Genomic DNA, 26,075 nt, shown 5'->3' with positions numbered 1-26,075 from the left:
CAAATTCATGGGGCCATACTGTATCTTGCAAAATAATATAAAACTATTGCTTCAGTGCTTTATTCTAGAATATTGCAGTGGTACAGGGTGAGTGAAGATGGGGTACATAGTAAATCCAATAAACCAGGGGAGTAATTCATGGCTAGAGTATTCCTGTTTGCCTTTTCATTACAGTAAATGCAGGCTCCCTATTAGCGGAAACCAAGGAAATGCATTAATCTGTTTGTAGTGCCATTTGGTTCAATAGCAGAACTTTGTGCACTGAAGGTCCCAAATTCAAGCTCTGGTATCTTCAATTCAAATGATCAGGTAACAAGTGATGTCAAGATCCTCTCCCAGAGACCCTGGAGGTCTCTTATCTGTCAAAGTACCTGGTAGTGAGCTGCATCAAGGATGGTTGGGACAGTCTGTGACTCTCACCATGGTCTCATGCAGCAATTTATCCAAGTTCAAAATGCCTTTGGAGAACCACTCTTTCTTTTCTGTTACTGCCTGTTAGATAGTGCAGAAGAAAAAGAAGAAAAGAGAAATGGGTAGCAGAGAGAGAAGTTGTACTTTTCCCCCTTTTCCTATCTACAAGTTTCGGTCCCTCCCACATCTAACATGTCCTCCTTATTGCCACATACATAAAGATTAACCCTATGAAAACTTGGGATAAACTGGGAAAACTTGTTTCGCAGTGTGGAAACAATTTCACACTATTGGGTTAATGGACCCAAATACATGACCTAGTATGAGGTAGCTCCTGTGTTTAGAACAGAAATAGTTGTGTGTTCTGCATCTGGTACTTCAGCTAATTTGTCATGTGTGTGTATGTGCCTTCAAGTCATCCGTGGTCTTATCATTAACTCATGAATTTTGTAGGGTTTCCTTAGGCAAGGAATATTCAGTGGTGGTTTTATCACTTCCTTCCTCTGAAATATAATCTGCAGCACCTGGGATTCTTGCATGGTCTCTTCCCCCCAAAAAAGTACTAACCTAGGCTTCAAACTCAGATGGAATCCAGTGCCACTAACCTCACAGGAGAATTGTATGGCTTTCCTTAATGTTAATTATATTATAGTATGGGATGTCTATGTACAGTGTAAATCTGTTTCTTGTACATAATATTAGCAAAATTGAAGTCTATCCTGCTTCACTCTGATTTGCTGTATGTATTTACTTCTTAGATCGTCTCTTCCCTCCAACTTGGAGATCAGGCAACTTGAAGATGGAACTGAAGGTGTTTTTGCAATAACTCAACTAGTCAAACGCACTCAGTTTGGCCCCTTTGAATCCAAGAGAGTTGCCAAACTAGAAAAGGAGTCACCATTTATATTGAAGGTACAATGACTCTTGAGTTTAAATGAAAGAAAAAATACAGAAAAAAGGCTTGGATAAGAGTTTTCAGTACGCTTTCTTCTGTATCACTACAGTAATGGATAGAGTTAAAGTTCTATTGGAAAGTGTGGTATGGGTTTGGGGTGGGGGAAGGGGGAGGGGGAGGGGGAGAGAGGGGAAAAAGAGTGAATAGAATGATAATAGATACATGAGTAGATAATATAGAATGGAAGAGGGTGGAGAAATGTGGTAATAGATAAACGATGTGTATGTATGTATTAAATGTGCAAATCTACAAAATATAATATCAATAAACATATATATATTTTAAAAAATGACAGTAATGTTTGAAAGAAATATCCCATGGAAAGAACATGATGTGATTCAAAGGTGGGTAGAGTGTGGCCTCTTAAGGCCTCTTTTGAGGTCCTAAAGATCACACAACATCCTCTAGATATTTTTCAAAAGAGTGATATCTTAAATCCAAAAAGTAAATTGAATTTTAAAGGGGGAACAGGAAAAATGATGGATAAAGACCTTTCAATGTTCTGCAGGGGGCCAGTGACCTCTGGCACTTACCACCCCTGCTATACTAACATAGATGCATTCTTGTGCATAGTGTTGCTCATTGAATAATCCTTACAAATACATTTATGTTCACTCCCTGTCTTGGTGTCACTTAGGTTTTTCAAAAGGATGGCCCTCCAGTATATTTTGACACCTCTAATGAAGATGATTGTAACTGGATGATGATGGTAAGGCCAGCCAATCAATATGATCACCAGAACCTGACCGCTTTCCAGCATGAAAATGACATTTACTTCACTACTTCCCGTGACATCCCTCCAGGAACTGAGTTACGAGTATGGTATGCAGCTTTCTATGCCAAAAAAATGGAAAAGCCAGTTCTAAAGCAAGTTACTAGCATTTCCAATGGTACGTTGGCCTTTTTTTTCTTTAAAGGTTTGTGTGTGGGAGCGGGGAAGCATGCAAGAGAATGGTATAGTGGTCTGAGTTTAGACTTGATAACTCTGGGAGACCAAGGCTCAAATTACTACTCAGCAATGGAAATCCATTGGAAGACCTTGGACAGATTGCAGTCTCTCAGCCTCAGAGAAGGGTATTGCCCAATCTTTGGACAAATCTTTCCAAGGTAACTTTATGATAGATTTGCCTTTGGGTTGCCATGACTCAACTTGAAAGCATGAAACATACAGCAAAACAACAGGATGTCATGGAAATAGCTTCCACACGTAAAAATAATTCAATAAAGTACAAATGAAGCAGAACATTCCTGACTCCCCTCAGCTCAGTAGAGCTTCCTCTTTCCCCCAAAACTCCTACTGAGAGTTGTGGAGTCTTCTGAAACAGTGTATAGCAAGATGGGGAAATTGGGAGAATTTTTCAGGGTTACCTCGCATAACAGAAACCTAGTCCACTACACACAGTGTGACAAATGTTTTCTCTTTTAGCACAGAATGTAGCCCTGTGTCTTCAAGTTTCAGCTGAGCTACCCAGCTGAGATCGGAGCTAAGGCAGATGAGCTTCTTTTTTTCTGTTTAACCTACACACTTACTTCTATGTCCCTCCATGTCGCCAGAAAGGAGAATGATTTCTTTTCTGAAAGACTGAACATACCTGAGAAAGGACATAATCATGGGAGAAGAAGTGTTGAGCCTTCTCTTTGCTATGGAAGAGCAGGAGTGTCTGTGTACAATAATAGTTCATGACATTCATATAGCCTATGTTACTATCAAATAATGTAATATACTTGTTTCACTGTACATAGCCTATACGACTAGTCTGGGAATTCAGCTTGTATAACCTGAAATGAACCTGTAAAACTCTCAGCCTAACCAGAATAAAATGGTTTGAGACATAGAAAAATATATTTCAATGTAGGCCAGTGGATATGCAGTGGTTCTTTGCATTATAACAAAATATAAGTGAAAAAATGAGCTAATAGAGACACTATTTTCTCAATAGATGTATGTTTAGTTGTGATGGAATGTGACCAAGAAGAAAACAACACTGTTTCAAAACCTGGTACCTTTTCTTTCAAGAAAATCAAGACTTCTCAGCCTTCTAAAGCAGATCATTCAGGTGTATTATTATATCTATTTTTATTGCTAATAGATTATCATAACTATTGTTACTGCTGTTATTATTACCTATATTTACTCAAGTACAATGTGCCAATGAATGTAATGCAGACCTCAATTCTGAAGGTGCACATTATAAAAAATGAGTTTGCCCTTGAATGTAATGCACCCAACTGTGCAGAGAGCAGGTGGCATGAATGAGGCCATTTGGGAAACTATTCCATTCCATCAGGTGTACATTTCCCAACTGGCCTTATTCACAAGGCCTTCAAAACTGATGGCTGGGTGGTGTTTGAAGGCCTCGTAAATGAGGCCAGTGGGGAACTGCATGGGACTGAGTCTAGTGGTGGTGGTGGGGAGATCCCAAGGATCCTCAGCTTAGCGGAAAGTATGATTGGGTCATCAGCTGGACGCTGATCCTTCTCTCGCCTCTACAGAGCTCAGAGGCTGTCACCACCACCATCAGGAACAGCCTCTGCACACTCCTCTTCCCTGCCTCCTTTGGGCCTTTTCACACAGGTGGGTTTATGTGCACAATTCTATTGCACCATCAAATCTAGTGTGTGCCTCAATTTTGGCAATAATAATAATAATAAACTTTATTTTTATATCCCGCCCCATCTCCCCAAAGGGACTCGGGGCGGCTCACAACAGGGACAAGCCCGAACAACAACAACATATTTAACATAAACTTAAAACATTCCAACAATACACAAAATAAAATGATGGACAAATACATTAAAATCCAAGCAGATAAAATCAGAGTAATTAAAAGCAACCCAGTGGGGACAGGTTTCATAAAGTGCTGTATCATGGAAATAAGTAGCAGTGATAAAGTGCCATATGCTTTTAAAACAGAAAGAAGTATTCTAATAACAGCTCTATTGGGCCTGTTCATTTAAACGTGCTCTGGAACAACCATGTTTTCAATTCCTGACGGAAAATGGGCAGAGAAGGAGCTAACCTTAATGCTAACCTTAAGGTTAGCATTAAACTCAAGTAAATATGGGATTATTCCATATATAGAAACTCCCAATCTTCATGGCCAACCTGCTGCTAAAATATTTTGCATTTTTTCCTGTAAACTGTCCAGCTAGTAGACTGTCCATCACTGCTGTATTTGCAGATTTTTCACTATGAGCAGAAGTTTCAATACTCCTGTAGTCTTTTTGGATTGAGAATTGTAAACAGATATCTTTGTGCCTGTTACCGTAAGCAACATTTGATCGGCACAATGTAGAACCCAAGTTAAAAGAGTGTGCACCCTAAATAAGTACTGTAGCAATTGGAAAATAAACTAATAAAAACAATCTTTATCATAGATGTGTGTTTAGTTGTGATGGAAAGTGATCAAGAGGGAAATAAATCTAGCAGTGCTTTTTCACTGAAGAAAAGCAAGAATTCCCGATCTGCTAAAGCTGCTCCTTCAGGTATGAAAACTCCTTGGCCTCTCATGTTATGTGTCACTTGTATAGTGGGTCTGAAATCACTTATGTATGACTATGCTGTTTCAGTTGTTAAAATATGACATGCAAATGTGTTGAAGAGAGATGTTTCTCTTGTGATTTTTCATTATTTTTGATTCCTTGTTTAAGAAAACTATGATTCCAATGCCAAAATGTATACACATTTTGACTATGGGTATTTTTGTATTTTCTTCATTTTGTTAACAACAAAGAGTCTTGTGGGACTTTAAAAACTTCCAGAATGTCATTTGGCATAAGCCTTGAGAATACTTGAGCACAGGTAGAAAGCTAGAAGTGTTTTGATATTAAACTATTTTTGGTTTTTTGTAGAACCTTGGCCACTAACTTAAGATCTAATTGCACTTTCTGTTCATAGCCAATTGTGTATTTTTTTCTTTTCATTAAGTTCTGTAGAAAAACAGCATTTTCATCTCTTATTTGTGCCTTGTAAAATGTCTTCCCATTTATATTGAAATCAACAGCCACTATTCTAGCTAGCTATATAGCTATCTCTATGTATTTATTACTGACACTTGCTTCATGGACCATATAAAATATTAAACTTAAGTTTCCAAAGAAATGTTATGCATTTTGTTGCAACTTAGTGGAATATTACTATTTTCGGGTGAGGTTAAAATTTTCGAAAAGACAAGACCCTTGATTTAGATTCTAAGGTGCCATCCATCACACATGCATGCTTTTCCCTAATCATTTCCTTGCAGAACATCTGCTGAGTCACTTGGAGCAAGCCAAAGGAACTCCAACCAGTGATCAACATGATGCTCTTCCAGAGAAGGCTGTGGAGGCTCCCCCTGCTGACGAACATGTAATCTGTGAAAATGCCAATGCCTCTGCCGATGTGAAAAAAAAGTCACGAAGGGGAAGAAAGCCAAAAGTGAACAAAGCTGAAATGCCTCTTGTGATTGTGGATGACAAAGATTCTTCCGGTGAGACTAGGAAGTTACCAAAAGTAGCTATCTGTGATATTTTATTTGTTACTCTAATGTGACATTTCAAACCTGGCAGCCTCCAGAAGGCACTGAACTACAGCTTCCATTAAGTGCAGATGAATTTGTAATCTACTGTACCTGGGAGTTGTGGGAAACTGCTCTGATTAAATGATTATGTTGTTGTTCCAAGTGCATTGATGCAGGAGAGTTGAAGAGACTGCATAACCTGTATTATAATAAAGTTTTATATATATATATATACACACACACACACACACACACACACACAGCATTTATATTCCGCCCTTCTCACCCCGAAGGGGACTCAGGGCGGATCACATTACACATATAGAACAAAGACAAACAAACATAGGCTCCGAGTGGGCCTCAAACTCATGACCTCCTGGTCAGAGTGATTCATTGCAGTTAATTGCAGCTGGCTTGCTCTCCTGCCTGCGCCACAGCTATAGCTGTGCTATATAGATGTGCTATAGCATGTAGGTACATGAAGATTCCTTACAGAGAGTTTATTTATTTATTTATTTATTTACAGTATTTATATTCCGCCCTTCTCACCCCGAAGGGGACTCAAGGCGGATTACAATGAACACATATATGGCAAACATTCAATGCCAACAGACAAACAACATACATTAGACAGACTCAGAGGCATTTTTTAAACATTTTTCCAGCTTCACGATTCCGGCCACAGGGGGAGCTATTGCTTCACCGTCCAGTAGTGGCTGTACTTCCTCATTCCATTCCTCGTGTTTTGCTGGCAGTTTTATGGTGTTGTAAATTAGCCTCCCGCATAAAGCGTCCCCAAATTTCCCTAATTGACAGGTGCAACTGTCTTTCGGGGCTGCATAGGTCAACAGCAAGCCGGGGCTATTAATGGTAGGAGGCTTAACCCGACCCGGGCTTCGAACTCATGACCTCTCGGTCAGTAGTGATTTGTAGCAGCTGGTTACTAGCCAGCTGCGCCACAGCTGGTACATTTAACCCAGTGTTGGATTACAGTTGGATTGAGAAGAGAGCTTAAAATAGATTTGACATGTAAAATCTTGCAATCAGACCTTATTTTTCTTCATTTTGAAATAGCAGGGAATTTGGTTAGGGTCTAACCGAGTGTTTTTACGCTATTTATAATTATATCTATGATTGTACAATATTTACAGTGTTCTGAATGATCAGAGGCTTATTGCATCCCTAGAACAAAGTGCACAACACTTTCCAAATAAAATTGCTCAGATCAGTTCTGATTTGGGTGTTACAGTAGTAGACCCAATTCCGCTCTAAGTCACTTTGGCCCTGTCTTGTTTAGTGTGGTGGTTTTCCATTTGTAAAGCTCTAAGATGTGGTCAGGATCCTAAGAATAGTGAGAGGCATTGTGTGTGATGCACATTTTCCCCTTCTAATTCATAGAAAGAACCAGGAGGGGAATGTCCAAGTGGATAAAGAGATAAAACAATGCCTTTATTCCAGCAAGGCAGAGTTCCAATTTGCCTAAAAGAGGCAATTGTAAGACCTTTGTTTAAAAAACAATCTTTAAAGAGGGCCTTGCTTTCAGATAAACATTGTTATAACTGCAGTGGAATGTGTTTGGCTTTACTATGGTGTGGATGACTCATTCGCTTCAATACCTTGTATGTATGCAGTTAAAGTTCACAACTCAACATCTTTTTTCTTGTTAATAATGTGTTCAATTAATAGTGGAGCAGGTAGCTGAAATCATAACAGAGATTCCACCTGATGATACAGCCCTGCCTTCTCCTGCAGAAGAAAGGATTATGGAGCTGGTGTTAGGGAAGCTGCCCAGTGCTACAAACAGTGTGAATTCTATCACAAAGTAAGTCCCATAAGAAACAAAGGACCTAAATGGTAACATATTGAACTTTCATATTAATTTAAAAAATGGTTTTATCACCTTCTGTATAATGAAATAAGAAAAAGATATCAAAGACATGATCACTTCAAATATAGGTAGACTGACATTCGACTTAGGCACATTGCCATTGCATGCCTTCAAATTGACACTAATTAAACCAATCGTGGAATTTTCTTGACAAGATGTGTTCAGAAGGAATTTGCCTTTACCTTTCTATTCTAGCAGGCTTTGAGAAACTGGCTGCAAGAACTTTAAATGGTTTGTTGTATGTCTTTCGGGCTGTGTGGCCATGTTCCAGAAGTATTCTCTCCTGACGTTTCACCCACATCTATGGCAGGCATCCTCAGAGGTTGTGAGGCAACCTCTGAGGATGCCTGCCATAGATGTGGGCGAAACGTCAGGAGAGAATACTTCTGGAACATGGCCACACAGCCCGAAAGACATACAACAACCCTGTGATCCTGGCCATGAAAGCCTTCGACAACACTTTAAATGGTTTGTTGTTTTGTTGACCTTTTTGTTGTCTTTTTATGACAACAGAGTTTAATTCTGTGGAAGATTTAATTGTATGCTAACAATAAACCTTTGCAACTTTTAACTTATGCCCTTGTGCTTATACAATTGTGTTTATTGTAAATTTGTAACCTGTGCTGAGTGCCAGTGTTGAGGAAAAAGCAGGAGGTGGAGGAGGCAGTAGAATTCCTTCTAAAGCAAGCTGAATTTTTTTTTTTTTACTTTCATTGCAATCTGACAGGTTTTCTCACCATCAGACTTCAATGTCCCTTAAGAGAAGCTTGATCCTCTCTAGCAGACATGGGATACGGCGGAAACTAATTAAACAACTTGGGGAACATAAGCGGGTGTATCAGTGTAACATCTGCAGTAAAATGTTCCAGAACAGCAGCAACCTCAGCAGACACATCCGTTCTCATGGTGGGTGGAAATTTAACCTAGTTATAAACACTTTTAACTTGAAATGAAAGATTGCTTTCTGTTGTCAGAAATACAACTGAAGCAAGATTCAGTGATAAGGACCTAAAGTAGTACCTGAGTAAAGTGGCTGCAGGTCTGCAATCATTCCTGCAGCCCTCACAGTTCCTGGTAATTGCCCACCTGTATGATACATAAACCGTTTGTCTTACTCAATTTTGCCTTTTACATGTCGGTGTCATCAGTTGTTTAGAACTTCATTTCTCTTATAAACCAGTGGCAGCAATTTGAATTTTTTAGAAAGATTATACAGAAATGGGATCAAATTGGGGCAATACAGATGCAATATGGAAATGGTGTGATATCTCCCTGCAAGGTTTACATTTACTGTTTTCTTATAAGCAGGTTTTTCTATCCCTTCGCTTCCAGTTTAATAAAAATATGATCTGACCTTCTCTTGTTGCAATTGATCTTCTAGGTGACAAATTGTTCAAATGTGAGGAATGTGCCAAGCTATTTAGTCGCAAAGAGAGTTTGAAGCAGCATGTTTCGTACAAACACAGCAGGAATGAGGTTGGTATTTCTTTACTTCCACAAGTGTTTTGTGAATTGAAATGTTTGTGTCCATTTGGGACAGGATCTTCTTAGTTGTACAGAGCAATCCAGCAGGAACAAAAGAGAGATAAAAACCTCCACTTCCTGTACTCCACTGGCAGGGCACTAAGTGGTGTGTTTGTGTAAGTCTCCTTCCATCCCTTCTTTCCTTCCTTTCTTTGGCAAAAATGTTTGCTCTTTTCCAACCATTATACTTTCACCTTTTTATTACTGAAATTGCTATAATTTTCCTTCCAACTGGAGTCGTGTCACCAGACCATGCTTTGAATTCTGTGGTTCCTCATACACTCTTAATCTGCCTATGACCCACCATCCGATTACCTCCTTCTTTCCCTTTCATGATAGAAGTTTTAATAGCAGAAGGGTAGCAATGTTTGGGCTTCCAAGTGCTGAATTGATATTTGTTAAGGTGGACTTCTTTCTCCACCTGCAAACTTATCTCTATGCAAGCACAGAAAAAGTTTGAGTTAATTCTTGGTCCCCAGACCCAAATTGTTATCTTAGTTAATTTGTCTCCAGGAAATACGTTGTCTCTATGTTTCCAAACACTTTGAAATCTCAGAAGAAAACCATACAAATCTTCCTGCTTAAAAATAGCATGTTCTGTGTAGGACTGGGGGGAAGCAGTTACTTTCAGGGAGTGGAGATGGAGACACTTTTATTGGAGAACATTTTTAAAGCACAAATATCATACATATGTGCATACTTTCTATGTTTTTTTAAGTTTTCCTACTTTTTCATCCTCAGGTTGATAATGAATACAGGTACAGGTGCCCTACATGTGAAAAGGCTTTTCGGATAGAAAGTGCTTTAGAATTTCACAATTGTCGGACAGGTATGAGAATAAACAAATTATCTCATAAGTTCTAGGAAATGGTCTATAATGTTACTCCAGTAAAGAGGAAATAGAAAAGATCAGGTGTATATTCCTTTCTTATTATATAAACGTATTATAAAAATTGACAGATGCATTCAGCTCAACTTTCCATAAAATGTTCAGATGGAATGAGATATAGACTCATTTCAGATTCCTGAAAATTGGGCAGAGGCATCTTTCTTCAATGCAGCCCTTTCCCTAACTTTCAGCATCTCTAGTGAGTATTTTGGTATCATTGTTTGAAGTATATTCAGATTCAAGTTAAATTTGGTTGTGTTTGCCCATATGAATGCTTAGTGGGATACTTTATCAGGGTGCTTTTGATAGGGTTTTCATTACATACTCTATCCAGGATTCCTTGCCTTGGTATGCATAAAGTATTTTGTGTAATGTATCTGCATAGGATTTCAGTTGCATGCCATGTGGTTTTCTTATACAGTTTTCCCATACTCAGGAAACATATAGATTGCATTAGTATAAGCTATACTGGGCACTGTTGCAATAATGCATTGCTTTGTTAGCATTTAATATGAACCATGCAGCATAACACACAGTTTCTTGTTAATTCTAAGAAACAACTCTTGCTATGATTTGCAGCTTGTTTCCCCCTTTTCTTGCAGATGACAAAACGTTTCAATGTGAGATGTGTTTTAGATTTTTTTCTACAAACAGCAACCTCTCAAAACATAAAAAGAAACACGGAGAAAAGAAATTTGCCTGTGAGATCTGTAATAAGTTGTTTTATCGGAAGGATGTCATGTTGGATCACCAGAGGCGACATTTAGAAGGTAATTATCCTTGTGATGGATCTGATTCTCAGTCTTGTCTTGTCAGTTTATATTGGGATCTTGAGTGAGTGTTTTCATCTGCCTGATGGGTAATCATTTCAAAGGTAGACAGATGGCATACTGAGACACTACCTTTTTGTCTTTCATGGTAATGAGCTACGGGTCTAGATTACAAAAAGGCTTTGCATAACCCATGTGTCATTGTATGCCTAAGGTGCCCAACGTTTCTCATAGACTGAAGTAGATTTAAAGATTTATCATGCCTTTTTGACATTAAAACTTTTTAAGCATCCTTGTTTTTTCTTTCCTTGTGCATGTTAATGCAGAATTCATCCTTATTGTTGGTAATTAACATAAAAAGGAATAAATATTTAATACATGCATGTTGACAGTTTACTGATATATATGCTTCTATAACTACAGTGTTTAGAGCTGTTTAGCAAAAGCATGATATTAAATTTCTGTTTACTTGAGAACCTTGGAAAAAGCCATACAGACTGCTCTGTGCTTGAGTTCAACTATTTGTATTATTTTAGGCAAAATTACCCAACATCAGTCTTTCTACAAAAAGGGGAATCATGCACACACTTTTACTCAATGCAAGGGTCTTAAGTCACTAACATGTTTATTTTGCATGGAAACAAAAATGACTAGAAAAAGAGTTATTTCCATACTTTGCTATAGTCTTCATTATATTATTATATTATTATTCGCATGAAGTAGAAAACATGGTTTATTTTAAATTGGTTCTTTTTTTTTGGTGGGAACTGTTACTTTCAGGAGTGAGGCGTGTAAAAAGAGAGGACTTTGAGCACAATACAGAAAACATGGTCAGATACAAGAAAGAGCCTTCTGGATGTCCTGTATGTGGAAAGGTAGGATTCCTCACTGAATAGTGAAACTATAGTTTTGGATTCTGAAAATCTGCTCACACAGCTTCAGTGAAGCAATCCAGCATTTTTGATTGCCTGACCACCTGCCTTCATTTCTGATAAATAGCAGGACAACAATGTCTATTTGCATTGTTGTGCAAAATGACAAATAACTTCATTAGTATATTTTTGGCTAATTAGGTTTAAGTGGGAATTAGAAACCAAAGTGATATTTCTTTAATGCTCTGTCACTGTGTTAATTAATTGTATGTTTGTGGGGAACATGCATTCTGTGTATACTACTCATATACTTCTATTTATAATCATTATATAATACGATTTAGTTTAGTGGGATTTACTTTCAAGTATGTTTTTCTAGAATTACAATGTTGGATAATGTGCTCAGGTGGTAGTTTCCCTCTGCCTTGGTTCATATTTTCAAATGTGGTAATAGCTATTATTCTGCCATTAAGAGGGATATCAAATAAAGTTAATTCTATCCAGGAATGGATTTTGAAGATAGTCACTTTTATAAATGTAAAGTACTTGAGGATATCTCCCTATTAGATTGTAAGTCTAAATACTACTTCGTTCCTCAACTGTTTTTATCAAGGAAACTAATCCACCGTCTTTTTTTCTTGTCCAGATATTTTCATGCAGAAGTAATATGAACAAGCACCTCCTGACACATGGAGACAAGAAATACACCTGTGAGATTTGTGGTCGTAAATTCTTCAGAGTGGATGTGCTGAGAGATCATATTCATGTTCATTTTAAGGTAGGATGTTTAATGTTTGTCAGTTTCCAGTGTGATCAGAATCGAGCCTGGAGTTGAATAGTGGAAGGAAAAAGCTGACAGGAAGAACTGAAGAAACATTAACAGTTCTTAGGAAAATCATTAACAAGAAATAAAGGAGGAGGGCCAAAGAGAGTGCTATCAGTATTGGTTGCTCGCTTTAAGATGCCTGACACCCATTGCAAAGATAGTCATGTCTATCTGAAAAATGCTATGCTTCAAAGATAGCTGTGAGATTTCAAGTAAAAATGAGTACAGAAACAGTAAAAGAAAGGCTAAGGGTTTTTTTTATTTGTTTTATATTTGTTTTTTCAGCATGAATAAAATGATGAATCAGTGATGAAAAAGTACAAACCAGGATAAATTAACACAACACTTTCATGTTTACATTTTTGAAGAAAATTTCTTGTGTTGGCAGTGAAGTCTTTCCATATATAATGGAAGTTTGATTCATGCAAGTTTGATTGTTTGAAAATAAGTAATGGGGCAAGGAAACCTCTCTTTTGCTATCAGTGAAATTTCAGTTGAGGGACTAGTGGGAATAATTTCTCTCCTGATTTTAGAAAACTTAGCATGTTGTAACTGTTGCAAATATTTTTGGGCCCGTAAGTTTTTCAATTTACATCTCTATTAATCATAGGACATAGCTATCATGGATGACCACCAGAGGGAAGAGTTTATTGGCAAAATTGGAATTTCTTCAGAGGAAAATGATGAAAATTCTGATGGAAGTGTGGATTCTGAGCCTCACAAGTATAGCTGCAAAAGGTGCCAGGTAGCTTTACTCCTTTCAGACATTTTGTGGTGATATGGGAGGGAGGATAGACATGGGAAAACTCAAAAATGGTCAGAAAATATTCAGCCATATAATTTGATCTAGGGACCTAGGTCTGATCAGATGTGCATATTTGTTAATTTATTGCTAGTGAGACATTTTTCACCTGTCTGGAAATTGTCTCAAGTTGTTCATCTTAGTCTCTGTTTCAAGTCCCATCTTCCCTAGAGATGTAGGAGAATTGGTCTGTGTGTGCAGTTCGCTGAATTAATTCCCTTTGTAGTATATTATCATAAGTGTGAAATTCAGAATGTAAAATTCATATCCATCATAGTCACCTCCACTGTTTTCTTGACCCAATTCACAATATTTTGGTGCTTTGGAAGCCACAAATGGTAAAATATTCCTATCAGGGTCACAGTTCTTGACCTAGAGGACCCATGCTCTTGTCTGTGCCCACTTATTTCCTTACAATGCTGCAGTCTTTTCTATTTCCATGACTGATGCTAGTTTTCTTCCATTCTGCTTTCTTATTGTGTCCACAGACCCCTGCTTTTCAGAACACTGACTGTTTCATTCCAGTTCAGCTAGTCTCTGTGTCTCTGATTAGCTTCCATAACATATTTCCCTCACTTTTCCTATAACATACACTAATGCAGTACATTATAAAGCTGGGTTTTCTTCCAAAACACCCTGATTATCCTCTCCTTGCCTCACATTTCCTTTTTTGCATACCTCTCCTCATGTTTCTCAATGCCTTTATAGTTCTTTTAGTATGCAAGCTTTCTTCCTTAGCTTCCATGTTTCCCAGCGTAATCCTATGAGATAGCCAAATGGGAACATCCCCTTCTTTTCCAGAAGCATGACTCCATTTTTCTTCCCTGATCTATCTTATCAACTCCACCCAACTTCACTGCCACCAGCATAATGCGGAACAGATAGCTTATACTTTTGCTTTGTAGCCCAAACTTGCATTAGCCATGTGATAGCTATTTTACAACAGGTGTGTCCTAATTTCCCTGGTGTGGTGCATTCACTCTTGGTTCATTCTTTAGTTGACATTTGGCCGAGGAAAAGAATACCTGAAACACATCATGGAAGTTCACAAGGAGAAAGGCTATGGCTGTAGCATCTGCAACAGGCGCTTTGCTTTGAAGGCAACCTACCATGCACACATGGTCATTCACCGGGAGAACCTGCCTGACCCCAATGTGCAGAAGTAAGCAGATACATCTGTCAAAGCTGAATCAAAATTGTTTTACAGAGCTTGCTTTTGGGTTAATCTCATTTCATTGAGAACCTGTCAATGAGAAACATGGGCAACACTGGAGCCTTAGACATATTTCTTAGAAAGGGCAATGTGGCTTCCACAAAAAAGAGAATGTAGGGACAGGGTCAGTGGAATGACTGTATTGAGCAAGGGGTCTGTGTAAGGCATGGGTGGACAACATGTGCCCCATTTTTGTGATTCCCACTTTTGATACTACACAGCTGAATTTTGGTGAAGTGGCAGCTATAAAAAGATATGTATATTTTCTTTAAAACAAGCCACACGGAGCATTTCCTTTGTTTTAAAACCAAACCATAGCCCTGGAAGCCTAGTTCGGCTAAAAATAGGGCTCAGGCATTATCTCACCTATACTTCTGGTCTTAAAGTGAAAGTTCAGATTTTCCTCAGCCATTGCCACACCAAAATAATTGGCAGCTGTTGGCTTTGGCTGGGTTTTTGCCCACTCCTGATTTAAAGTACTGAGTGTTTCAAAAAGATGTATTCAATTTGAAATGGCTATATCTCTGCAACCACAAATTCCCCTTGAATAAAACCCTCTCCACTTGAAAGGGTGAGGGATAGAGTTTCAAATGATTACTGCTAGATGCCTCTCCCGGTTCACAAACAGTCCCCAGCCTCAGTCATTCACAAGATGAAGACCTCACAACATAGGCCCTAATGAGATATTCCCCATTTGCAGAGTTCTTTTTTAGGTTTCTTTCTGGTGCAAAATGGTTAGTAAAACTTGATGACCCATTAAACTGTTTATAAGTTTTTGTGTAATGGTAACATGTTGTCACCTTGAAATAACACTGCTTTGAAATTGGGTCCATCATTTTGAAATACCCTGTATATTACCTTTAGGGTTCTTCTGCACATAAACTTCAAAAGCAACATTTCTTTTTACCATACAGATAATGTGTTAGTTTAAAGTGTGACATGGTTAATTATAATAATGGCAGCAGAATAAGCTGGTAAATGCCCCTTTACTTTTAATCTGGAAACTTAGTTTTATGCCTCCTGTGATGTTTTTGTGTGAAGCAGGGCAAAATCGAAGGAGAAACAGCACCAACAACTACCTTTTGGCTTTGCCGCAATTTGCCTCTTGTACAAGGGAAAAATCTTACTTTATGAAGATATGCATAAATTCCTTGCATAAAGGAGGCTTTTTCTGAAAAAGATGTAATTTTTTTTTTTATTACCTTCAGATGGATCATGTAAAACCAGTGTGTTCCAACCCGTAGGCAGCCCACCAATTCATTTTTGTGGCCCTTGCCCTTCTTACTGGAATAATATTTTAATTTAACATTTGGAAAAAAATTGTTTACCCTTCTTACAGCTTTAAGTTTTTAAGAAACGTTTCCTTTCTGGAATGTCTCTGGCCCTCACATTCCTATAAAGTTTGATTGGCCCTCGGGTAACTAAAGGTTGAACCACACTGATGTAAAATAATGCTCTTCATATACAGGCAGTCCCCAAGTTACAAACAAGTTACAAACAAGATCAGTTCTGTAGGTTTGTTCTTAAGTTGAATTAAGTTGGAACAGGTACATTATGTAACTCCAGCTGAATATATATACTCTGTGTGTGTGTGAGTGTGTGTAGCATAGGGAAGGGTTAACATCCCTGTGATGTTGGTTTGCTGTTTGTCCAAAAGACTTCACCTCACTCTGTCCCTTTGAAAAATTTGGCTTGTTGTGGAAACAAGGATTGGTGATAAAGCTTCAGTTGAAACACCTTTTCCCCATGATAATAACTCTTTTAGGAGTTAATTTCCCTTCTGTGGAGCAGATTTTTCTCACTTCCAGTTGTCTCATTCCCATTCTTAACTGTGAATCATAGAATCATAGAGTTGGAAGAGACCTCATGGGCCATCCAGTCCAACCCCCTGCCAAGAAGCAGGAAATCGCATTCAAAGCACCCCATCTGTCAGGGGTGCTTTGAATGCGATTTCCTGCTTCTTGGCAGGGGGTTGGACTGGATGGCCCATGAGGTCTCTTCCAACTCTATGATTGTTTGAGGTCTCTTCCAACTCTATGATTATATGATTCTATGACTCACAGTTAAGAACAAGTCGATAGTCAGATATTTGTAACTTGGGGACTGCTTATATAATAACAAAACGTTAAAGTTATACATCCAGACGTGACTTTTGAAAACAAAAGCATCATCTACAAAAAAATCTCAATGCTTATTTGTGATCGGAAGAAATATTAAAAACAATCATGATTCTTTCTGCAAACCTATTCTAGTGGCTTGAAGGACAAATATGTTGAACTGTAGCTTTGTTTTCTGTGTTATGGTACTCTTTTGAACATTGTTTTCATTTTTTTTTTCCGAAGAGAAGTATGCATTTAAAATTATAGATTTTCAGTTCACCAGAAAAAGGTTGTCATTAGCTGATCTTTATTTCCTATTTTAGATATATCCATCCATGTGAAATCTGTGGAAGGATTTTTAACAGCATAGGAAATTTAGAACGGCATAAACTTATACATACAGGTAGATTTGTTTTATTACTGTTCTCTTAATATATATATAAAAAACCGTTTTCTTCTGCTGCTTTTTAAATTGTAACCCTGTAATTGGATTCTGCTTGTTGGGATCATCGCTTATAAATGCTTAAATCTGTGCTAAGGGAATTCTGTCCTTTGCTTTCTTAGGTGTGGGTGGGTTGGGAGGAAGGATTCCTCAGATAAGAGCATGTTCATAATTTATTACTTGTGGCCAATAGAAGTTGTAATGGAAGCACCAGCCCTGGCCTTGTACTTGGGCTGGGTATTCCTACAGTATTGGCCTCTTCTTAGTGTCTCCAGCAGGCATGGGTAAACTTAGCCCCTCAAGGAGTTTTGGATTTCAGCTCCCACAATTCCTAACAGCCTACTGGCTGTTAGGAATTGTGGGAGTTGAAGTCCAAAATACCTGGAGGGCTGAAGTTTGCCCACGCCTAGTCTACAATCATCCTGATGAGACAGTTTGACAGGAATAGAAGTACAATAGAAAGCAAAGGGAAAACAACATATTTTACCTGTAATTGGATGGATTGAGTTAAACAGTCTCTCTCTTCTCTATCCCTGAATTTGATTTTTCAGTTAGATGAGATGCTGGATGAGAAATCTAATCCGTTCTTGTACCCAGCCAAGACAGGATACAACTGAGAGCATTTCCAATTACATCCCCTATTCCTTTCTTCAGGCACCTTGATAATATAATTTCCTTGGTCTCGTCTCTTTCCTTTCCCCTTCCCTCTCAATTAGCTTCTTGTTACAACTTCTATTTGTATCTTGTACTCAGCAACTCTTTTTACAGATGCTTAAAAGTTTTTCCAAAGTAAAGATCTGCATGTGTCTTTCTCTCATTTACATTTTTTTCCTAAGATCCTTTGTTTTCAGGGTTGAGAGTGTTAACAGCTTTATATACATCCTATTAAAATTGTATTATTTTGACTTTTAGTTCCATATTAAATGTACATTTTCCCCAATCTCCTTCCATTTCTCATTTCCTTTATAGGTGTGAAAAGCCATGCCTGTGAACAGTGTGGTAAGTCATTTGCAAGAAAGGACATGTTAAAAGAACACATGAGAGTCCACGACAATATCCGAGAATATCTATGTGCAGAATGTGGTAAAGGTATGAGTCATTCTTTGCATCTATACACATCACTGGTATGCCATGTAGAACATTATTTTGGGTTATGGATCTTCATTGGCAACCAGAAGGATTCTTTGAAAATTACTGGAAATGTACATTTTATGCTTTATATCATTGTGATTTTGGAGTGACTATTTCTCTTTAACTTTATATTAGAGTGACCCCATTGCTCTCTTCAAATTATCAAAATACATAATGCTATATATACGCAGATGGTTAAACCACTAAGCTGCAGAACCTGCTGACCAGAAGGTCGGCAGTTTGAATCCGTAGGACAGGGCAAGCTCCCATTGTTAGCCACAGCTTCTGCCAACGTAGCAGTTCAAAAACATGCAAATGTGAATAGATCCATCGGTACCACTTCGGCAGGAAGGTAACAGCGCTCCATGCAGTCATGCTGGCCACATGACCTAGGAGACGTCTATAAACAATGCCGACTCTTCAGCCTAGAAATGGAGATGAGCACCAACCCCCAGAGTTGGATTCGACTAGACTTAATGTCAAGGGGAAACCACTACCTTTTTATAGTACTATAAGACTTCAAGCTTCATTTCTTCATGGGTTTTATATTGGCTTAGTAAAACTGTACCCGAAATGCAGTAAGAAATGTATCACTACTGATGTTACATTATCCATGTTTTCCCTTACAGGAACCACACAGAATCAGTATAATGTATTTTAGTGAGCTTTCCACGTTTTTGAGAGCAGGGATGCAGGACCCACACGAAAGTGGAAAAACCACAATTTTTAAAATGCCATTTCCCCTTAACAGAACACTTCACTAGGAATCTCTTGTTCATCCAGTGTGATTCTGTGGTCACTTTTTGGGGTGAAACCTGCAAAGGTGAAACCTGTAGATGTGGAAGGCTAATTGTATTCATTTAACACCAGTGATCTGAGAGCAACTTGGAGGAATATTCTTCCACACAACAGCAGTTATAGCTACTGCTATTATGCTGTTGCTTGACTAGGGACTATCTCGTCCCAAATTCAGACTATGACCAGAAATACCTGACATCAAGTCAGTGGGATACCTGCAAAAATCCATAATATCTCAGCACAGCCTACTTCATGGTGGTATTAAGAAAATAAAAGGGAGGAAGGGTATCTTGAACACTCTCTTAGGCTCACTAGGGAGAGGATGGGATTTTTTAAATACTGTATAATAATACTAATATCATTACAATATAGGCAGTCCCCGAGTTACAAACATCCAACTTACAAACAACTCATAATTATGAATGGGGGCGAGACAACAGGAAGTGAGAGAAGAGAATTCCACTCCTGAAAGAGTTATTGTGGGGAAAAGGTGTCTGCACTGAAGCTTTATCACCATTCTTTGTTTCCACAACAAGCCAGTTTTTCAACATTCAGTGTGGTGGCTTCCTGGCTTGCCTTCGCCTGGATATTGAAGTTCCAGTCCTGCAGCTTCACAGCTGCATTAGGCATACTCTTGATACTTGTAACTGTTTTCTGCTTCAGTTGAATTGAATGGGGCAGCATTAAATGTCATGAATTACCTCTAGGCTGAATTTCTAAAGCGAGCAGATGATTGAATAAAATGGTTTAAATAAATTATATTCAAGTGCATGCTGTGCTTCCTGGTTCACTTATGAATGTCCCATTTCAAAGTTGTGCCAAAATCTTTTATTAACCTCCTTCATGTGTCTTCTGAAGCCTTTATGTGGATTGTTTTGAAAAACCTATTGTAATAGCTGAAAAGTGATTCCAGCCAAGTTACACCAAAGAGTAGTCTTTTTTCCCTCAGAGGTCATCATTGGCTTAAAATATTCCAAGTTGTTTTTCTTCTTTGTCAAAAGGGTATTGATAGGGCTTCCTCACTGTGCCATAGAACAGCTAAGCTTTCTTCTTTATAGGCATGAAAACAAAGCATGCACTGCGCCACCACATGAAGCTTCATAAAGGGATAAAGGAGTATGAATGTATGGAGTGCCATCGGAAATTTGCGCAGAAGGTCAACATGCTTAAGCATTACAAAAGGCATACAGGTGAGGACAATTAACAAGCACAATGTGGCCTTTGGACAGAAGACATCAAGTTACTTCACTAACTGCCCAGTGGTTTGTCAAGAAACAGTGAACATCTATCTATATCTATATATAAAAATGTAATGTGTGTTTTTCTCATGGAGTATACAACGAAACCACTGAACCAAATCACACCAGATTTGTCCACAAAAGACATAGTCATCCAATCTATGTCTTTCAATAAAAAAACCTAGAAAAATAAAGTCCAAATTACAGAGGACGAGGAAGAGCCTTCTTCCCCTGGCTGCCAGTCAGAAGGGTAGGCCCCGCCCCTCTAGGCCTCGTTCACTTCATGTCCTAGCAACCGCCTCAACCACAATGGCTGTGGGTTCCCTTAGGCCTCTTCCACACTGCCTATAAAATACAGATTATCTAATATGAACTGGATTATATGGCAGTGTAGCTTCAAGGCCCTTCCACAGAGCTATATAACCCAGAATGCCAAGTCTTTGAACCGCTTTGAACTGGATTATCTTGAGTCCACACTACCATATAATCCAGTTTTAGGGGGTTTTTTTACAGTTGTGTAGAAGGGGCCTCATATAATCCAGTTCAAAGCAGATAAGATTATAAATACAGTAGAGTCCCGCTAATCCGACACTCCGTATTATCCGAGGCAAAGGAGCAAACGAACGAGTGAAGGAGGGCAGCAAAGGCTCTTCTGTGCTCACCTGCTCGCTCGCTCGCTCCTTTGCCACGCCGAAGGAGCCAAGGGACGGAGGCAGGTGAGCGAAGGAGGGCGGCAAAGGCCCCCCCCCCTCTCTCTCTCTCTCTCACACACACACACACACCTGGCCTGGTAAGTGAGCGAGGGAGGGTGGGTGGGCAAACGAGCACCCACCCTGTTATCCGTCAGTTTCATTTATCCGTCATTCTGCCCGCCATTGTATGACAGATAAGCGAGACTCTACTGTACATAAAAATTACTGTGGTATAATAAAACAGAACAATATAATCTCTAAAATCAGGACAGTAAATAAAGAACCACACTCTGAAAACAGGGGCATTCCAGACAGGAAACAATCAGGGCCAGCTAACACCTCCCAACAAAAGATTCCCCCAGGGAGGAAGCTGAGGATGGAGAAAAGTAGTGTGTATTATCAGAGTCATCATTATTATTATTATTATTATTATTATTATTATTATTATTATTATTATGTTGTTGTGAACCATGAAAATGAACACAATCTGACTCCAAGTATTAAAAAACTCTAAAATCAGAACAGTAAATAAAGAACAATACTCTGAAAACAGGGGAATTCCAGACAGGAAACAATCAGGGCCAGCTAACACCTCCCAACAAAAGATTCCCCCAGGGAGGAAGCAGTCAGGTTTGAAGCTGAAAGGCCATTACATGCTAATCATTCTGGCTAATTGCAGCATTCATACTTGCCTCCAACAGACAAAAAAAAGGAACAACCAAAAATATTGTATATTCACAAGCTTTAGGAAATAACATATACCAACTACCACCAATTCCTCAATACTTTATTTCCCATACCACTGCACATTGCCACAGCAAAGTGCGGCTGAGCACAGCTAGTAATTGATAAAAAGGCTTGTTTTCATAGCCATGCTATTAAGTCAGCAGTTCTATACAGCACCAACATTTGCTCCTTTACATAATTTCCAATTTATTGCAGAGGAGACCATTATATAAGCAAAGGCATGTTTTGGCACCAGAAGTGCCATTTTGGGAAGGAAGAAATGTGTGCCACCACTGAAAAGTGTGAGCACACCAGGTAAGACTTGCTATACTGGGCTGCAAATACGGCTATAACTTGGTGTTAATTCAGATTAGGGAGGGCACATGGATAAGAGCCTTCAAGTTTGAGATCGGGGTGAAGGCAACTTTGACCTAGGTTGAGTAAGGCTTTAATCGTGAGCCTCCACATTCTGAATTGTGCTGAGAAACAAGAGGGTTTTTTTTCCATTCCTCCCTCTCATGCACATGCTTCCAGCACTGTCTTCTAGAACCACTCTTCAGTTAGCATTTGCTTTGCTGGATATAACTTGTCATCTGAAGGAATGATTGTAAAATAAAAGTTCACATTTGCTACAAGGCAAGATTCATTTTGGTATTAAACATGGTTTCTTATTAGCAGGGATCAAAGACTTCATGTGTGAACTCTGTGGGAAGACATTTAGCGAGAGGAACACAATGGAGACCCATAAACTAATTCATACAGGTAAATGATGGAACTCTTCTACCTTTAATCCAAAAACTTATTTTTGAAAATGGAAGCAGAGATTTCAGATGGTGCACCTACAGAGCATTCTTGGTCATATTCAGAATGCAGAGTTTTGAGCCTAACCTCCCTAGTTCATAGAAAACTGGAAATGTGCTGTTGGTGGTTCGAGTCTGGGGAGTGAAGTGAACACCCACTGTTAGCCCCTAGCTTCTGCCAACCTAGCAGTTTGAAAACATGCAAATGTGAATAGGTCAATAAGTACTGCTCCGGCGGGAAGGTATCAGCGCTCCATGCAGTTATGCCAGTCACATGACCTTGGAGGTGTCTACAGACAACGCCGGCTCTTCAGCTTAGAAATGGAGATGAGCACCAATTCCCAGATTCAGACACAACTAGACTTAATGTCAGGGGAAAACCTTTACTTTTACCTATCAGTCTCACATTATATATTGAACATAGAGCCATTTAGACATTGTTCTGTTGGAGCAAAAACAGTAGCACCATTTAAAAAACTGGTATGCTTTATGGACAAGAATCCACTTAATCTTGATTCAGGTCACATGCTTCAATGGAATTTCTTGATTTCAGTTGTCATAAAAGTTATCTTTGAAGTTCTCTTCGATAGTCACTGTCATACACATATTTTGTGGAATTTATTTCCATCTGATCTCGTTGCTTCCTTGAGCTGGGAAGATTTTGGAAGTCTCTTGGCCCCTGGCATCATGTCTTTCTTCCTGACAAGAGAGAGATGTAAGCCCAAAAGGTCTTCCACTGCTCTCATCATTATACTCTGGCTTCTGTCTCATAGCCTTGAGAAACAAACCATGGAACATTGGCTCTATAGCAGTGGAACATGGTCTAATTACCACAGTCTGTGGTTTCTCTTTCAAGGAGAATTTAAAAGCTTTATGCGGAGTTGCTACTAGTCCAACTCTTGTATAAGCCATGAGCTGACCATTTTTTGTTATATCATGAACTTGCTATGATAATCGTGAAGGTTCCTCAAGATCTTGTGCTGTTTTGTCTGCAGAAGTTAGTCAAAGTATATGTGTTGTCAAATTGATATAAATCAGAGGTTAGTTTGAGGTAGGTTTCTTGGGATTCTAATGTTATTAAACTTTAATATTATAGCCATGATCTCACATGGCAGGGGATATTCCAGTACTTATATCATTCTTCCATGGAGCTTATCTTCCTTGTAACTGGTCTTTCCTTTGCTTTATTCTAGCTTAGGTTAACCAGTTAATAAGTATCTGTCACTGGTGTTATCTTCACTGCATATAATTTAACGTAACTTTTTTTCAAAATGAAATACTTTGAGTATTAGGATTGTGTACTTGAGGATGACCACTCAAATGTTTGCTTACTTGTTGCATAGTGGGAAAGCAGTGGACGTGTTCAGTGTGTGATAAAAAATACGTCACAGATTACATGCTTCAGAAACACATCCAGTTGACTCATGATAAAGTGGAAGCCCAAAGTTGTCAGCTCTGTGGGACCAAAGTTTCTACAAGAGCTTCCATGAGTCGTCATATGAGGCGAAAACATCCAGAGGTGAGTTTAATGGAAGACTTTAAAAACTCAGGGTTTTTTATATTTTCCTGGTGAGAGTGGTGGGAAGGAGCCATGATGCAAAGAGTGGCTTTATGACACTGCTGCAGTGTTTGCTATGTTGAATACTGCAGATGTGTCTCAAAGGGTTAACAGAAGCATTAGTCCCCTAAAATAGAGGCGTGAAGGCAAGAATGTTCAATAGCCCTGCAATATTTGTAGGTTTGTAGATTGAGCCAATAGAGAAGAAGAATTTGTAATGTTCTTCCTGTTGTACCCCTGGTGCAAATTAAAAAGTTTACTAAAAGAGTTTAGCTTTTAGTAGCGCTATATGATGTTAAGTGTATATGTGACTTTGTGTGTGTTGACTTATGGCAACCTCATTGGGTTTTCTTAGGCAAGGAATACTCAGATAGTTTTGTCACTTCCTTGCTGCGAAATATAGCCTACAATATTAGTAGTTCTCTGTCCATGTTGGGGGCTATAGGTCAGACTGCCAAATGGGTTTCCTGTCAAACGACCCTCCTGTTTTTGGGTTGTAATAAATATGAATCTGTTAAATTGCCCCTCAGACAGACCTTCTGCCACACCAAGCCTTCAGTTGTATTCTGAAGCCTTACCTTATACTGCCTTGACTGCTTTTCACATTTTTTTAAAAAAAATGAAGAAGTTTTGAAGTAAAACTTAAGCCACAACTGTTGTATGATGTAGAGCTTTTAAGCCAAGAGCTTAAACCCACACTGCAGCATTTTGTTGCAGGGTCATGTTTTTCTAAAGCCAAAATTGAATGGAAATAGATCAGAGAGAGGTTTCAGAAAGCAGCTAGTCTCTCATTAGGTTCGTGGAAGGGACCTTTCTATCATTCATTCTCTTTCTTAGTTATAGTGGTGGTGTGAGGCCCTGCAATCACATTTTTTCCTCTGAGGCGAGTGGCAATATAAACATAACATAAAGTCATCCCACATGTTGTTACATCTTAGGTAACCATTCCTTGTGTACAATTGCAGAGGAATGCTGCTTTGGAGATCTTCTCTTGTAATGTAATCCTGTATTTCCAGGTGCTTTCAGTTAGGATTGATGACCTGGAGGAGCTGTCAGAGACTACTACAGTAGATGCTTCTTCTATAGGCATTGTGCAGGTAAGGCTGCAGACATAACCAAATAGGAAATCATGATGCCACCTCATGTTTCCTACTATATTTTACAGGAATGCCAGAAACAGATTACAGCCTTGGTTCTTTTGTGCAGTGTGCTTCTTCTTGATTTAGGATTTGTGCTCAACCAAATGCCTTCTGCTGGTGCTTCCTTCCACTAATCAACAGCTACTGAATAATGCTTCTTCATGATTCAATTTTAAATGTAGGGAGCTGTTGCCACAGTTGGTGTATGTCAGCCATGATTGTGAAGTGTAGAATGTGTTCATATCACTTCAGAGATCTTTGCAGTCACTCCTTGAATTCCAGATGGAGCTCAATCATGTAGAAGCCAAAGCATGTAAGGCCCAAATATATACAAGATAATCACAGTGATAATTCACAATAGCTATAAGTAGCAATAACACAATCTTCCTAGCTTTGCTGCGCTTAACACCTGTAATATGTGAGAAAGCCATTATCTTCACTAAATCTTAAACATATAGAATCAAATCTACTTAATTCCTTTTAAATCCAGCATTTTCAAATTAGAGTTTACCTTGAAATTCTTGTGGTGAAGAAGGGTAAATGTTGAAAGAGATTGGTGACGCTGTATTTCATTGAAAATTGTGTCCATGCAGCCAGATTTAGCCTTGGAACAGGGTGAATTGTCAGAAGTCAAGCACATGAAGGCTCATAAACGAGGCCATAAACGGAAACATAAGCCTGGCGAAGAGGAGGAAACCCAAGTGCCTGAAGATTCTGCTTTCAGTGAATATACAGAAAAAGAAGTGGAGTTTACAGGAAGTGTGGGGGATGAGACCAATTCAGCTGTGCAAAGCATTCAGCAG

At 38.8% G+C, this 26,075-nt stretch overlaps 1 protein-coding gene and 1 long non-coding RNA gene across 7 annotated transcripts in view; one reads left to right on the top strand and one right to left on the bottom strand.

The window, feature by feature from the left end:
- The window catches only part of prdm15 (PR/SET domain 15), a 43,836-nt gene that overhangs the window by 15,070 nt on the left and 2,691 nt on the right, over positions 1-26,075 (top strand). For 3 of the 6 annotated variants that reach the window (XM_062975131.1, XM_062975129.1, XM_062975127.1), the window contains exons 4-24: positions 1,170-1,323; positions 2,004-2,256; positions 3,307-3,423; positions 4,745-4,852; positions 5,611-5,835; positions 7,552-7,687; positions 8,481-8,659; positions 9,135-9,229; positions 10,019-10,106; positions 10,769-10,936; positions 11,717-11,811; positions 12,455-12,586; positions 13,245-13,379; positions 14,435-14,598; positions 17,072-17,151; positions 18,160-18,279; positions 20,178-20,309; positions 22,451-22,537; positions 23,919-24,094; positions 25,150-25,230; positions 25,866-26,075. In XM_062975131.1, the coding sequence (XP_062831201.1) occupies positions 1,170-1,323; positions 2,004-2,256; positions 3,307-3,423; positions 4,745-4,852; positions 5,611-5,835; positions 7,552-7,687; positions 8,481-8,659; positions 9,135-9,229; positions 10,019-10,106; positions 10,769-10,936; positions 11,717-11,811; positions 12,455-12,586; positions 13,245-13,379; positions 14,435-14,598; positions 17,072-17,151; positions 18,160-18,279; positions 20,178-20,309; positions 22,451-22,537; positions 23,919-24,094; positions 25,150-25,230; positions 25,866-26,075 (2,935 nt within the window). Of the gene's footprint in view, positions 1-1,169; positions 1,324-2,003; positions 2,257-3,306; positions 3,426-3,686; positions 3,942-4,744; positions 4,853-5,610; positions 5,836-7,551; positions 7,688-8,480; positions 8,660-9,134; positions 9,230-10,018; positions 10,107-10,768; positions 10,937-11,716; positions 11,812-12,454; positions 12,587-13,244; positions 13,380-14,434; positions 14,599-17,071; positions 17,152-18,159; positions 18,280-20,177; positions 20,310-22,450; positions 22,538-23,918; positions 24,095-25,149; positions 25,231-25,865 lie in introns of those variants that run through there. The other 3 variants (XM_062975130.1, XM_062975132.1, XM_062975133.1) reach the window with 3 other exon arrangements.
- LOC107982651 (uncharacterized) lies at positions 45-25,874 on the bottom strand. Its single transcript, XR_001730116.2, has 2 exons — positions 25,784-25,874; positions 45-492 (listed from the first exon to the last, which is right to left on the bottom strand). It is a non-coding gene; the product is annotated as an uncharacterized LOC107982651 (long non-coding RNA).

Source organism: Anolis carolinensis, chromosome 3 (assembly GCF_035594765.1).
Source record: "Anolis carolinensis isolate JA03-04 chromosome 3, rAnoCar3.1.pri, whole genome shotgun sequence".
NCBI lineage: Eukaryota > Metazoa > Chordata > Lepidosauria > Squamata > Dactyloidae > Anolis > Anolis carolinensis.
The sequence above is the reverse complement of the archived record's forward strand: the minus strand, read 5'-3'. Positions and strand labels throughout refer to the sequence as shown.